Below are 16,475 nucleotides of genomic sequence, written 5' to 3' on the forward strand. Positions count from 1 at the left end.
GAGCATACCCTAAAGGCTCAAAAACCAGAAGGTAAATTAAAGGAACTCCAGATTTTTTTTTTTTTTTTTTTTTACAGTCATGATTTTTGAATGTTTGGGGTTTGGCAATACTGATAACACCTGAGCCTTCCTTCACTGAACAATGAACGTACTTCTGTTGTCAAAGGTATTTTCTGTGCTTGACCGCTCTCCAGCCTTATGATTAGGATGGACGTGTTGCAGAAGTCCTGTGCTGAGATACAAGAAAGCCTCACACAGCTTTGGCAAACTGTCCGACTATCTCAGCGACTATGAATGCTATATCCTGTCCCTTCTTTGACAAAAGCTGGCTAAATCCACAAGTGAGGTTCAAGAGCAAAAACAGCAGTAACCCCTGAACACCTCTGGGGACTTGGGACTGAGGGATATTTCCAAAAGAAAGGGCATTGCTGACAGAGAGGAATACTGCTAACCCTCCCAAAAAGATTAACTGTCCTTTTTGTATTCTGCAACTAGCACAATCTAAAAATAGAAACAATCACAATTCTTTTCCTTAGACTAGATTGAACATTTTCTACTCAGTGCACATCCTTGTTCCTCTCTTCTTAACTACAATTAATATGATTTTGATCAAGCAAAAGTCTCACGAGTAGATATTTTCACTGGTTAAATGTTTCTAGCAGGACGCCATCCTTTCTCCTTATATAAATGTTCAACAACTGCCTTCAAAGGAGAAAAAAAGAATGTATGTGCGAGTGTCTGGGGGGCAGGGAGAAGAATCAAATGAAAGGCAACATCCTACACTTTACATTAGTTAATCTGGATCTAAAAATACAGCTGTCTGGTAAATAGTAATATTGTGCTAGGATTTGTGTTACAAAATGTTTTTGCTTTTCCATGAACTCAATTATTCCATTACAAATATGTCAGGCAGGCTCTGTTTTGTGTTTTGGTATTTTGATTTTGTACATTACATCTGAATTGCTCACAATTATGAAAAGCAATCCAATTAAACAAATTTGTCTGAAATGACCGGACGCAAGATAACAAATCTAAAGCAGCAACCTGTAGAGCATGAAAATTTCTGAAGAACTTCTAGGCAGACATCTGAAAAACTGCAATATTGACAAGAAGACAACAAAGACAGGCTGCACAACATAATAGTATTAGTGTCTAAATATAAGTTACTTTTAATGAACTCATGTCTGCCAAAGCAGGATTAAAACATTACACTTCTATAAATAAAAGGATTTAGAATCTGGAAGAAAAATCCCAAAGAAATACAATTTAACATTTAATCTGAAGCATGTAGTAATTGCCAATATTATTATTCTGTTCAAAGATTCCAAAGGGATTAAAAGTTTACTAATTAGTTTAAGACTCAAATTGATTTCACAGTGACTGACAATTTACATCATATGCAAATATACAACAAGAAAAAGACAAATTAAAAAGCAGGCCAAAAAAATATGCTTTCCTAAAGCCAGGTCATGAGGGACAAGAGCAGGGGCGGGCAAACTTTTTGGCCTAAGGGCCACATCAGGTTTCTGAAATTGTATGGAGGCTGTGCCTCCCCAAACAGCCAGGCATGGCCCGGCCCCCGCCCCCTATCCGAGCCCCTCTGCTTCTCGCCCCCTGGTGGCCCCCCTGGGACTCCTGTCCCATCCAACCCCCCCCCCCCCCCGGACCCCTGTCCCCTGACGCCTCCCCCGCCCCCCTCCCTCCCCCGGGACTCCTGTCCGCTGACAGTCCCCGAACCTCCTGCCCCTGACTGTCCCCCACCGCCCCATCCAACCCCTCCTCTCATTCTTGACTGCCCGCCCCGGGACCCCTGCTCCATCCAACCACCCCCGGAACCCCTGCCCCCGACTGCCCCCCGCTGTCCCATCCAACCCCCCCTCCTTCCTGACTGCCCCCCCCAGGATCCTTGCCCCCATTCAACCCCCCTGCTCCCCGCCCTCTGACTGCCCTGACCATTATCCAAACCCCCGCCCCCTGACTACCACCCCGAACTCTCCTGCCCTCTATCCAACCCCCCCGCTCCCTTACTGCGCTACTTGGAGTACTGGTGGCTGGTGGCGCTACAGCCATGCCGCCCAGGGCACCAGGACAGGCAGCAGTGCTGCCTGGCTGGAGCCAGCCATGCCACCGCGCAGCACAGAGCACTGGGTCAGGCCGCAGCTCTGCAGCTGTGCTGCCCAGCAAGAGCTCGAAGCCCTGCCGCCCAGAGCATTGCGCCGTGGTGCAGTGAGCTGAGGCTGCAGGGGAAGGGGGAACACCAGGGGAGGGGCTGAGGGCTAGCCTCCCGGGCCAGGAGCTCAGGGGCCTGGCAGGAGGGTCCCGCATGCCGGATGTGGCCTGTGGGCCGTAGTTTGCCCACTAGACTGGACTAGAGCCATAAAGAGATTTAGGCACCTAACTGCTGCTTTAGAAACATAAATCCAAAATTGAAATTCTCAAACCCTGCAGGCACTTATATTCCCTAGATGCCTAAATTAGAGCCAGAGGTCATGCACAAAACTGCCTCAATCCGGATGCCTGGCACTTAGCTCATACCTAAGCCCCAGCAGGATCCTCAAACTATGCATTCCTCTGCCTCTCTCACCTGTGAGCTTGAGCTGGTAGGCCTGTTATGACAAGTACACAGCAACAGCAGGTGATAATGATATTTCCCCTTTTTGCCCTATAGCCCAGTGGTCAGGGCACTCACCCAGAATGTAGGAGACTTGGGTTCAAATCTCTGTTCTGCCTAATGTGGGGCAGGAATTTGAAGCCATGTCTCCCAGATCCCAGTTGAATTCCTTATCCACTGGGCTATAAGGTATTCTGGGGTAGGTGTCTCTCAATCTCTCCTGCTGAAGCTGTTCCACTTCCTAGGAAATACTCAGTCATGGAGCAGGGACTGGAACCTGGGTCTTCCGAATGCGTGCCCTAACCAGAACTATAGTCATTTTCACTCTCCCTGACCCACTGACTAAATATTTTATACAAAGTGGAACAACTTCAACAGAAATGATTGAGAGATCCACTCCACAATATCCCAGAACCCAGTGATTAGGAGACTCACCTGGGATATAGAATACCTGGGTTCAAATCCCCTGCTCTGCCTGATTTGGAGAAGGGAACAGAAAACAGGTATTAGACTCTACTATACCCCAATGTTAATCAAGTTGATGGGGTAGTACATTGCATACAGCTGAAGTTGCATACCATTTTTTATTACAGAAACTTTTCAAACACCTAGTTCCAAACTCTAAAATCGGGAGCTACACACTAAGTAGATGTCTTGGCCTCGGCAACATGGTTATTCAGTCTCTTCCCTAAAAAACTTCTCTCCTTACAACTGCCTGTTTACTACTGAAACTACCCAGTTTAGGACCAACCAGTTATAGAAACCTTCCCAGGCATACTTTTCTGATAGCTTGTAAGCCTGCAGCTGCTTGTCTCTGCCACATTTCAAGTGGCCTTTTAGCTGGTACCTTGCTCCGTCCCAGCCTGTAGGCATTCCTAGTATGTTTTCCTCTTACTATGGAAATTCAGTTTCAAACCTAACTCACAACAGTTAAGTTATATAGACACACCAGGCATACGTACTAAAATTTTGTTATGATGGGGATTGGGCAATCACACCACCTCATTGACGCTATTGGGCTTGACCATTTGCCTTCCATTCTGGCTAAATAAGGGAACAATTCAATGCCCCTTTGTTTAATGGTAGCTGAAACAATGGAAAGTCACTGCCCAAGGAATAGACAGCATGCAAAAATGGGCATGGCTGGGCCATGCGGTCCTAGGAGGCTGTCAGGGGTTTGATAACAAATGCAGGGGATTGATCTGATTGCACTGTGTGTGCACAAGAGAAGAAGAAACAGAAAGGCAAAAGGAGCACACAAGAAAGGCAGCTAGGAAGACCAGCAGACAGCCACAGAAACACTTGCTGACCCTGAGAAAAAGCTAAGAGAGCTTTTGAGTAGCACTCTGGCTCGAAAGAGGCTTCGAACGGTGAGCAAACAAGCTATCGCCTGCTGTTTGGTTCTGCTGTGTTCAGGGAAACAACACTATGTAGATTCTTTGTAAATAAACAGGCTTGCATCAAATAATTTGATCATTATTTCATCATTAACTTCTCTCCCCATCAGAAGCAATCCATATGACCCCGAATATGGGCTAACAATATTAAGGCATTGTGAACAAGTTGAAAGAAGGAATGCAAGGTGCATTTTTTAATGCTGTAAATAAATAATACAGACAATGCAAGAGAGAGACTATGTCTCCACTACGAGCTAAGGGTGCGATCCCCCTGCTTGTGTGCACATCCACATGCGACTATAAATAGCAGTACAGCCACAGTAGCAGCAGCAGAGGCACTGCTGAGCTGTGTTGGATGTATGCCCACCAGTTTCAGGCAGGTTTGTACTCTGCACGGCTCAGTCCTGCCTCCACTGCCGGTAGCTGTGCTACTGCAGCTACACTGCTACTTACACTCACCCCAGCTCAGTGAGAGGTAGCATGAATATGTGTACACAAGCAGGGGAATCACATCCCTCATTCACACTGTAGACACAGACAGAGAGAGAGAGAACATATTTAGTGTTAATGGCCAAGACATCCGCTATGTAATTTTATAATTTATGCCACAGGTATCAATATCAAAAAGGTATATGTCAGCTACAACCACTCGAGTCGATCATGTAACTCTTGGGCACACTACCATATATACATTTTAAAGAGGCATATTTAATCAACAGATCATATTTAGTTTTTTTCAAAAAGCAAATTAACCAAGTTGAAATTTGGCCAGAATATTGGGGTTAATACCCCTTTTCTTGTAAGAAAGGCTATACAATCTTTAAGAATAACTAGCTCAGAATCTGAGTTTTCAATTTTGTCCCCCCCTCCTCCATGGCACCTTCAGCATCACAGTATCTCCATACTGTTCTCAGACATTTGGTTCACAACTGAGCCAAAGGGAAAAGAGCTCCCTACTGAATCCCCAACACTACTTCCTGCAGAGCTCAACATTGCTTACTGTAGCTTATACGACCTGATGAGATCACAAGGTAGTATGTTTGCAAGCTACTGGTGGCACATTGAGAACACTGATACATTAAAGGTTATACAAAACCAGTAATTAAAGCAAATGTTATTGAGTACTAGTTACATGAATATTAATAATGGCATTTACAGCAGAAAAAAGGTTCTCTAATTATGGGAAGATTCCATGGTGTTCTTAAAAGTGCATAGGAAGTGGGGAAAGAATGATCAGCTACCCAAAAATCATGTCTCTAAGCCTAATGATTTCAAGCATTCAGATCATATCACATCAAGTAGTTCTGGTCAAGAGTTCCTGTAAAGGTAGAACTACTGAGACACTTTGGTGAGTTTCTAACAAAGTTCCCAAGCCAATACGATTTAAACATAAGAGAAAAATATTTTAAGTATTAACATTACTAATCTAAGTTTAGGAAAATTGATTTAAACTACAGGTATATCATAACCAAAATGCGCGGTGTATTTCTCTCTTCTCTTTTGGCATAAAAACAAAATAGAAGGCTAATGTCTTCTTGAAGATAAACAGCATTCACTTACATTTAACTATGAGTAGTCACTTTTGATAACCTAATTCAAAACAATCTGAGCTAACAAACAAAATAATTATTTTAACAACAGTCTCTCTGCCTTCCATGTTGCCCTCTCCAATCTACCCCAAAAAAATGTGCTCCAAGGTCATCCGTCTCAAACATCAGAATGACAGTGTCATTCATCCTTAAATCCTACGTTGGAACCCCCATCTCTACCACATCAAATTCAAGCTTCTTGTCATTTGTTCAAGGCCCTGCATAAAACATAGACCACCCTTACTTATCTGCCCTTATCTGTTTTCACACTGCCCCTTCTCCCATCACTTCTACTCCAAAAATCAGGCCATTATTGCCTGCTTGTTTATCAGATTCTCACATAAACATCTTCTTCCATACCAACCCTAATGTGTAGTATGCCTTTTCCTAGCTTATTTGGTAGGCCATTGCTCCCTCCCTCCACATTTAAATCCCCCCTGGACTACTCACTTGTGTTGTGACTCCACTAAGAAGCTAGCAGATTACACTAAGGAGGAGATAGATACTTGGAGATATTTTAGGCAGAGCTGGTAGTGCCAGTATCCTTAAGGTTGGCCAAGACACTTCCCAACAAAAAGCCCTGGTTAGCTGTTTTTAAGAATGAGAGAGATTATTTAAATATAAGCAAAACAATGCCTTTCCCCTTTGTTCTTGGAAACACTGGAACGGATTTAGCCAAAATTATTATTATTATTTTGTAAAAACACCGCACAGCCTGAGGTAGATACATGGCATGGAAAATTTCCGTCTAAACAGTCTGGAAAAGTTACAAGCATCCGATAATAGAATCTTATAATGGATAGCATTTGGCAGTCCAACTATAGGCTTCACGACCAGCTCCACTGCTGCTGCTAATAAAAAATGGACCGCCACCTACTTAAGGTAAAGCATTGCAATGAACAATTACAACCTTAACCACCTTTATCATTTCCCATTTGTCTGTTTCTCTAACAGCTTTTAAGCATTTTTGCTCTGTGCACACTGGAGAAAATGTTCCCTACAATTCAAAATCAGTTTTAAAACCAGTTGGGAGCCACAATGTGGACAAACCTCAAGTAGCCAGAACCATTTGTATATCCTGTCTAGCTACACTTATTGTCAGAAGCCTTAACTCCACCTATCTTCAGAGGCCTTAACTACACTGGTTATAAAGACAGCTTCAGCTAATAGAATCCGGTTTTTGCTCAGGCTCCAATTGGTTTTAAAAGCAGCTTGAACTTTTGCGTAAGTTTCCCCAGTGCAGGTAAGGCTTTTGGGATAAGGACTATGTATTTTTGTGTGTTTGGAAAGCACATAATACACTGTGAGCATTACCTAAAACAGGAACAACAACAACAACAACAACATGTTCGCCCTGTTGAAAGTTTCTTACAATTTGAATAGGTTTGTAAAGTTCTAGAGAAAACATTCTATCAATTGTCAGACCACCTGACAGGAAACACACACGCAGAAATATATAAGTATGCCAGTATGGAAGAGTGAAATATGTAGGTTAGTCCAAATTATTTTTAAAAAGCACAAAATATATGGGGTCCTAATTTGCATACAAGTTTAAAATATGTAGCCTTCAGTGAGGTCTTTTCGCCATTTACTCCAAAAACAAAAAGCAGATTGAAAAATGAGACTCTCTCAGGTGTAATCATCGTAAACTTCTGATGTTCAGAAAGTAGTAAATACACTCCTAAAGCACATCACAAAAAGTCAAGCACTCTTCCACAAACACCAGCAGCTTCATGGCTGCTTAACAGAAAAAGTCATTGCAATTCAGGAATATTATGTCCATATTTCCAACTTCTTGAAACCTGCATTGAGCACAAGGATGACTGATTAAAATATAGTACACATTTTACTACACAGGACTCTACAGGGAGCTTACAAAAGAAATTGTAAGTAGTTTTGGAGGTTCTTGAGATATTATAGGTTACTCCTGCTGGATTCTCAGTTGAAATCTTCCTTCATCTAATTATCAAAGAGCTGGAAGTACACAAGAAAAAAACTGAAAAGTGATTTGGAGATGTTATGGAACCTTTCCATTACTTAGCTCAGGGGTAGGCAACCTGCAGCACGCGAGCTGATTTTCAGTGGCACTCACACTGCCCAGGTCCTGCCCACCACTCCAGGGGGCTCTGCATTTTAATTTAATTTTAAATGAAGCTTCTTAAATATTTTGAAACCTTATTTGCTTTACATATAACACTAGTTTAGTTACATATTATAGGCTTATATAAAGAAACCTTCTAAAAAGGTTAAAATGTATTACTGGCACGCGAAATCTTAAATTAGAGTGAATAAATGAAGACTCTGCACATTTCTTCTGAAAGGCTGCCGACCCCTGATAACTAATAATATAACACTGAGTTTTTCCTTCCCACAATTGATACTGAAAATTCAAATTTTTAACACAATTTTTTTTACCTCAAAATGCTGAAAACTTGTGGATAAAAAATTACAGAAGATGGGACAACTGAATTCGGAAATCTGTCAAATTTTTTAAAAACATGCATTCCTATTCAGCCAGCTCAGTTCTCATCAAGCCATAGCTCCACCACATTCAGATTGGGTATATCCAAAGCTCTGAAATAGTGCAAGTGCTGAAAAAATAAATAAGCTGCCAAACCTGAATTGATATCTCAGGGCAGACACATATGCTAACTCAGGGTATGTCTAGACTGCAATTAAAACCTGCGGCTTGCCTGGGCCAGCTGATTTGGGGTCATGGGGCTCTGCTAAGGAGTTGCTTAATTGGGCGTAGACATTTGGGCTCAAGTTGGCGTCCAGGCTCTAGGACCCTGCAAGGTAGGAGGGTCCCAGAGCCAGGGCTCCATACAGCCACAATTAAGCGGCCCCTTAGTCTGCAAGTCCGAGCCACCTAGCATGGGCCAGCTATGGGTGTCTAATTGCAGTGTAGATATACCCTTAATTAGTCAAGTTTATCTAGACTGGAGAGACTAATGTTGTGTTAGTGTGTTTTCCCTACAGAACTACACGTTTTCCATTTTGGACAACATGTCTATGTCTGAAGAATAAATATGCTTGTGAAGTTAATCTCTCAGTATGTATTTTATGTTTCATTTTATAAAAATTGGAGTTTCTTTCTCCCCATCCCCAAAAGAGAGTGGATTAAAAAAAAAAAAAAAACAGGAGGGTAAAAACAACCAATGAACTAAGATCTGAGCCACAGGAAGTTTATTAGCTTCCAGTACTGGCACTTAGATAGGGAGTATGACTGGTTAAACAGGCTTTTAGAGAGTAATTGCATTCAAGTAGGTCACAGCTAGTACACTTCTAGGAGAGAGACATGATTTTCCCCAAGCAAAATAATCAAGTTTGTTAGTCATCTGCAAACAAGTCAGATACAAAGTTCTCACATTTGAAGCACAAGAATTAAGAATTAAAAAAAAAAAAAAGTTCTCTCAGACATCCTAATTTTTGTACCAATATTTCCTTTGTACAGAATCCCCCAATACCAAATCTGAATGTCAGAATAATTTTTATTAATCAAACAGCTTTCCTAATCTTCCGCAGGACATAGTACAAGTTTTATTGGGAAACAGGCATTGGTAAATATCTGAAGTTTGACCTTTAGACCTTCTTTTAACTTCATCAGGTCTTACTTTACCAGCTGGCCTTACTAAGCGAAAAAGCAACAGAAGTGAAACCTTCTAAGGGCTTGATTCTGCAAAGTGCTGAGCACCCTCAACTCCCACAGATTTCAAAGGGAATCAAGGGTATTCAGGACCTCTCAGGATTGAGCTCCAAGAAAACAAGAGATTTCTTGGAATGCTATGCTAAACAAATTCCAGAAACCAAAATAAATCAATGTGAGACTGTGTAATTTCTTTTGACAGAAGTCTCATGACAATGCTGACTTCCTCCACTACAAATTGTTCTCTTCTTCCATTTCTGCCATTTACCCAGCTAAGCAACTCTACTTCTTCTCCACCCTGACTGGCTCCCACAATTCCAGCCACCTATTTGCTATGTGACCCCTTGCTCAAATCCTCTCCCTACTTCTTTCTGTAGAAAATTTTGTTGACTTTTTCAAAGAGAAAAATGACAAGATTGGTGTGATCTTCCCACTCTCCTTCCCTTTCCCTCCTACCACTTTCTCCTCCTCCCCACATCACTGATGCAGATGACCCTCATCTCCTCTCTTCGTCTAACTCCTCCACCTATCCCACTCACCCCATTCCATCTTGTCTCCTAATCTCTTACCCTACACTCATCCCTCCCTTAACCTTATCCTTAACCTCTCCCTCTCCTCAGGTTCCTTCCCATGACAATTCAAGCATGATTTGGGGCATGTCTACACTAGAAACAAATTCACATCTACACTACCCTCCTTCTGTTGGTGATGCGTGTCCTCACCAGGAGTGCTTCTACCAACTTAAGAGGGGCAGTGTGGGGGGCTGAGAGCCTGGGTGTGACGTTGCACTCCACAGGATTCCATGAAAATATGCTAATAAGTGTGAATATAATGTAAGTGGAATGGGCTTCATGCAAAAGGTCCCTTGTAAAATATCATTACAAAGCTTATAATCTACTGAGTGTGGTCATCCCATTTGTATAAATGTATCATTCTTGTATCTAAAACTAAAACTATGAAATATAACTCTGAGGTCCTATAGTAATTATGCAAAGTGTGGGACATTAATGGTGGTTTAGAATCTTGATGGCTCCAATAAACTAGGACAATTGGCTGTAAATGGCTCTGTTTACTTGCAAACCTTCCTGTGAGTCAGGCCAGGAAGAATGAATGCTTGGGGTTCTCCCAGGACATGTGACCATGTCACCTGGTACTGGAATCCATCTTAAACCTGGTGCTTTTCCATTTAGAAGGAGGGGTGGGGACCCAGAGAGACAAAAGATTCCTGCCTTGTGCCAAAGCTATATAAGGGGGTGGAACAGAACAAAGGCTGCAGTCCTGAGAAATCCCCTAGCAACCACCTGAGCTGGAACAAGGACTGTACCAGGGGAAAGGATTGGGCCTAGACTAGAAAGGAGTCTAGTCTGTGAAAGCACCTTATTGGAACATCTTTGAGGGTGAGACTTACCAGTATTCAGTTTCTTAATGTATTAGGCTTAGACTTGCGCATTTTGCTTTATTTTGCTTGGTAACTTACTTTGTTCTGTCTGTTATTACTTGGAACCACTTAAATCCTACATTTTATATTTAATAAAATCACTTTTGCTCATTAATTGACCCAGAGTAAGTAAGTAACATTGGGGAAGCAAACAGCTGCGCATCTCTCTCTATCAGTGTTAGAGAGGGTGGACAATTTATGCGTATAAGCTTTATACAGGGTAAAACAGATTTATTTGGAGTTTGGATCCCATTGGGAGTTGGGTGTCTGGGTGCTGGAGACAGGAGCACTTCTTAAGCTGTTTTCAGTTAAGTCTGCAGCTTTGGGGCGCGCAGTTCTGACCCTGGGTCTGTGTTGGAGCAGAATGGCGTGTCTGGCTCAACAAGGCAGTGTTCTGGAGCCCAAACTGGCAGAGAAAACGGGCTCAATGGTAGTCTCAGCACATCAGGTGACAGTCCCAAGGGGGTCTCTGTGATTGAACCTGTCACACTGGGCTCTCAGCTCCACGTAGCTCCCCATCACCAAGAGCCCAACTGCCCCACTGGGCTCTGGGGTTCCCGCCGCCTGGAATGGGAAGCCTCTGGGCAGCAGCCAAGAAGGGAACCGGAGCAGTGGGCCTGGGAGCCGGGAGAGCTGGGAGCTGTGTGGGAGCAGCCCGACTGGGTTCAGGGAGCCCAGGAGCCCCACCCATTCCATTGACAGTGCAGCTTTCTTGTCAATTTCATGGCTCCAGCACAGAGCCGTGAAATTGACAAGAATGACAGCAACAATGGATGTAAGTGTGACACGGTGTCTATATAGACACCGCATCACATTAAATACACCGACATAAGCTCTACGCCTCTTATGGAGGTGGAGTTATAATGTCGGTGTAGTATGGCACTTACATCAGTGGGAGCAAGGCTATAGTGTGTACGCTACCATAATGAGGTCGACTTAAGCTGCCATATCACAACCTAACTTTGTAGTCAAGTATCGGGGGGGTAGCAGTGTTAGTCTGTATCCACAAAAACAACAAGGAGTCTGGTGGCACACTAAAGACTAACACATTTATTTGGGCATAAACTTTCATGTTTGTTTGTTTTTTACCCACCAAAGCTTATGCCCAAATAAATCTGTTAGTCTTTAAGGTGCCACCGGACTCCTTGTTGTTTTAACTTTGTAGTGCAGACCAAACTTTAGTCTCTTCCATCCTAAAAAATCCCACTCTTGATCCCACATGGACCACCCCACCTCTCTTTTCATCTTGAATTTCATTGAATGTGCTGCCTAAAACTGCCATCTGACGTTTCTCCAAGACAATTCCATCCTAGACTCTCTCCAAACCATCTTCCACCCCTTGTGCTCTAGCTATCAAAGTATTTAACAACTTCTTCCCAGCCAAAACCCAGAACAAGTACTCTATTTGCATCTTTCTTAACCTGTTGGCTGCATCTGATGTCAACCACTATATTGTTCTTTTTAACAATTTGTCATCCCTCTGCTTTAGTTACAGTCGTCTCCTGCCAGCATACATCACTTAAAACTTTAGTGTGTCATTCGGAGATGGTCCTGCTCACTACCCCCTCCACTTTTGTGGGGATCTCACAGGGCTCCATCCCTGGTCTCCTCTTCTTCCTCTACATATTATCTCTGGGCAACCTAATCCACAAATACAAATTCAGCTTTCATGTCTATACTAAGTGGTAAATCTAACTCTCCACTCCGGACCTGTCTCTGCCTGTCCCAACTAAAAATCTCAGCCTTTCCGATACCTCCTCATGGATGTCCTGCTGTCAGTTTAAAGTAATCATGACTAAAATATCCGTGTTAGTCTGGATCTGTAAAAGCAGCAAAGAGTCCTGTGGCACTTTATAGACTAACAGACGTATAGGAGCATGAGCTTTCGTGGGTGAATACCCACTTCTTCGGATGCATATCACTTAGATTGTGATCTCTTCAGGGCATGGACTATCTGTTATATGGTTTTACAGTGACTAGCAAAATGGGGCCCTAGCCTCTAGGCACTAGCATAATGGAAAAAACAATTGTGGCAACAACAATTATGCAGGACAAAAACAACTGTGGCAACGACCAACAGTTTCAAATTAAAACATCACCTTCTCTCTCAAACCAGTTAGAGGTCAACCTCACATAGATAAACTGCATATATTTTCATTATTTGGGTGCATGTCTCATCTACGTTAATATTAACATTAGACAGATTATTTACAGCTCATCACTACCTCTAGAAACCAAATAGCAGTTCCTGGAGTTTTTCGGATATAGTGTTAGATAAAATATTTGTTCACCAAGTATCTTGCAGGTCAAGAGCCGCAAAGCAGCCCTGTGAGGCTGACGATGGAATTACGGAGGCAAGGATTGCCGCCACCCTGATCTTGAGGGAACTAAATGTCTTCATTCATTGCTTCGAGTCCAGGTGCCATCCCCCTTTTTTCTGAAAATTTTTGGCCATGTGAATAGAACAGACAGTCTTGAAAAGTAGAACTACGGTGAAGAACACAAATATTTCCTCCAAAATGATTGTTCAACAAATGTTTTAGTCAAAAAGAGCACTTACTTTTTTTTGTTTTTTGTTAAAACCCTGTGCAAATGCTGTCATTTCAGAATGTAAGAACTAACAAGCTATTGTGCAAATTTTCACATGCCTCAGCCACAAATTCTATTTAAAAGGACAGGAAGAGAAGACAACTGGAAAAGATTTTGAGTAGGCTGGCATTTTTACAAAACACTCGCTAATCAGCGTAAGTGTTTTCAGAGTGCATCTCTTGCTTTCTACTCATTTTTTATCCCCTCTTCTCACTAAATTCATCCATCCCAACACAAAGGCTAAATAACTAAGCTTTCTATGAGGAACTAAAGAAGGGTGAGAGAGCTAAATTCACCCCACCAACAGGCAGTGAGGCACACCCCAAATGGTCCCTTCTTAGCTAGCCTAAGTGGCATTAGCATGAAGATTACCTTTGTGGGGGTATAGAAGCTCCCCATATGGCTGTTCCAATCTACTATGGAACTTAATTAGGAAGGATAGAGGGCTGTTGTATGGATTTTCCATATTTGGGTGAACTTAAACCTTAAAGAAACACTGGAAAATGGTCAAAATTTAGGACAAATGATCTGTCATGCACCTACTTAAAAAAAATTAAAAAAAAACAAATTAACTCTTCACTGAAAATCAGAGAAGTTCTGAGTTGGCCCAGCATGGGCAAATACAGTTATCACAACAATATGGATGGCCTATAAGGGGTTTATGAATAGTTTGTACTAACCAGAGAAACAGGAGGCCAGACAAACAAACCAGCAGTTTCTGTAACCACTTAAGTAATTTCTGTGAGATTATATATAAGCAAAGTAATTGACAAGAATCCCTTGAGTAACAAATATTTTTAATAAAATTGTGTACATTTCAAACAGAGCTTCAAGTCAATTAAGCCTTGAACTCTGACTCCTCAAAATGTGTTTCATTATTATGGAAAATCCAACAGGACAAGTTAAATTAGGGAAAACTACTGTTCCCTAGATTTTAAGTGAGGAGATAGACATTTTTATATAGAATTATCCTACGTTTGATTGGTAGCAAAACTTCAAATGACAGTTTTCAGACCCGGCAAAACAAAACCTGCTGGGGGGGGGGGGGAGGGAAGGGGGAGAAGAGGGAGATGAGGGGAGAAGTGAGCAAGTAAGAACCATGTACAAAAACTATTGTCAGCACAATTAGGAATCCGGATACAACTAGGATAGCAAGACACCACTTTATGCCTCAGCAGCATACACGCAATAGTCAGCACAACAAAAGATTTTTGATTTTTGATATAAAGGGGTCAAAAAATCATCTTTACTTTCCTTGGCAGCACAGTTCAATTGTTTACAAAATTACAAAAGTTCAATTCTTACCTTTTGTAGGCTGGTAGGATTTAGCTGGGTTTTATCTATTATTTTCACAGCAACCTAGGGGGAAAACAGGTATTACTAAACTTGTGAAAAGCTCTGACAAAAATGTGCATGTTAGTAGCTAAACACACTGCGTATCTAATGTGCATAAACAACTATAAAAGTGCGCATACAATGGAACATTTGCCAATCTATCTTCCACTCCATCTAGCAGAATTTTTTAATAAGAATCCAACTGTGCTTTATCACTTTCCATTGCAGCTTCAGTAGCATACAGTCAGTTTTACACTCCTGCCAGCACTGTGGAAAATATAACATTGCACAGAGAAACAGATGAAATCCCAACAAGATATTTTCATTTTCTTTTGGAGGTGCCTGAATTTTTTTCAGGGTGGGGAGAGGGAGAGGGGAGAGGCTGGGAGGGAGGAGGGAAGAGAAAAGGACAGAAAATTTTCATTTCTGTACTGAAAATTCTTTTCTGAAAACTTTCTTTTTTGGAGAGGCTGTATAGTTTTAAGTCAGATGTTAGGTTGTTTATTAATTATTAATATTATTTGTTCCTGAAGGTTTTCAAAAAAGAATTTTCAGTACAGAAATGAAAATTCTATCTTCACACATACAGCAACTGGTTCTATTTTCATTGCATTATATTTTGCAATATTAAACAAGTCTCAACAACCAAGGATGCAGTTGGAAACAATGTTAGGAACATTTATTAGAAGACTACACATGAAGGCAATACAAAATACTTCATTAGCCATACTCAAAAAGCTTACTTCTCTTCCAGTAAGAACATGTCTTGCCAGCTTCACTTTGGCAAAATTTCCTTTTCCTATTGTTTTTAGTAAGCGATAATTTCCAATGTGAGGGTGTTCTTCATTTGTAGATGTAATTGAGTTTCTACACCGGGGGATGTTTTGTCTGCTACTCGATTTGGTGGGTTGGACATGTGGTTCAGCGTATCCATCCACGGAGGTATGCTATAAGGAAACAAAACCAAACCACACAGGTTTTAAACAGTTACAAAATACTTTAAGAGTAAAAATTTGAGTCCCCAGTTTTTAAAAAAGTTGATCAATAACTTTCAACTGTAGCTTAAGTAGATTTGTTGCCACTAGGTGAAGTTTGATTTAGGCATCAAGAAAGAAATTCAGAGGCGCACTAGCGCTGCTTCTACATGTAAGCAAGAGCGGTATTTAGACTCCTCAAAAACAATTAAAGCATACACAGTTTTTTCTTCAAATATGAAAGTATGCTATTAAAACAGAACAAATTGTGATATAGTGTGTATTTGTTAATCATCAAATCTTTATGTAAGTATCCTTGAGCCCTTAAAATATAAAAGTACTTTCATCTTTAAACAGTCACCCTTATTTTCCTGGAAGTTATGAATAAAAAGTATATGTTTGCAAATTGCAAGAAAGATGGATTTATCATTTGTTTGAAAATGTTTCCAGTAAAACTGTACTTGAGATGAAGGAGAATAAAATCTTAAAAGCCAACTTTGCTCCAAGAATATTTTTACTTTCATAACTTTTACTTCCACACTTTCTCTAGAAAAAAAATTCTGAAGTTATTAGCACCCTAGTTTTAATAAAATGGACTGTTTTCTATCAAAAAAATATTCCCACATCTATTAAGTCCATTGCTAATAAGTCATCAAAACAAAGAAATAAAAAGGCTGTGCTGACCACCAGTAACAGTATCACTGTTCTACTGTGAAAATCAGTAGCGTGATCCTATAGTGTCTCCATATCTCAGCCTTCAAATGGCTACCTCTGCTTCCAGGTGTTGCACATACTACATCACTTGTACATACGACATCACTTCCAGGTGTTGCACATACGACAACACTTCCTCCCACCTCAAAGCACAACAAACTGTCCCTCAAAAAAAACATGCA

General features: G+C 41.3%; 1 protein-coding gene across 11 annotated transcripts in view; it reads right to left on the reverse strand.

Annotated features, from left to right (window-relative positions):
• MARK1 (microtubule affinity regulating kinase 1) overlaps positions 1–16,475 on the reverse strand; it is a 112,551-nt gene that overhangs the window by 47,962 nt on the left and 48,114 nt on the right. For 9 of the 11 annotated variants that reach the window (XM_042850197.2, XM_065589407.1, XM_065589405.1 and 6 more), the window contains exons 2-3: positions 15,349–15,552; positions 14,576–14,629 (exon numbers count right to left, since the gene is read on the reverse strand). In XM_042850197.2, coding sequence (XP_042706131.2) covers positions 14,576–14,629; positions 15,349–15,552 — 258 coding nt within the window. Of the gene's footprint in view, positions 1–14,575; positions 14,630–15,348; positions 15,553–16,475 lie in introns of those variants that run through there. The other 2 variants (XM_065589411.1, XM_065589410.1) reach the window with 2 other exon arrangements.

This window comes from Chrysemys picta, chromosome 3 (genome assembly GCF_011386835.1).
Source record: "Chrysemys picta bellii isolate R12L10 chromosome 3, ASM1138683v2, whole genome shotgun sequence".
NCBI classification, from domain to species: Eukaryota; Metazoa; Chordata; order Testudines; family Emydidae; genus Chrysemys; species Chrysemys picta.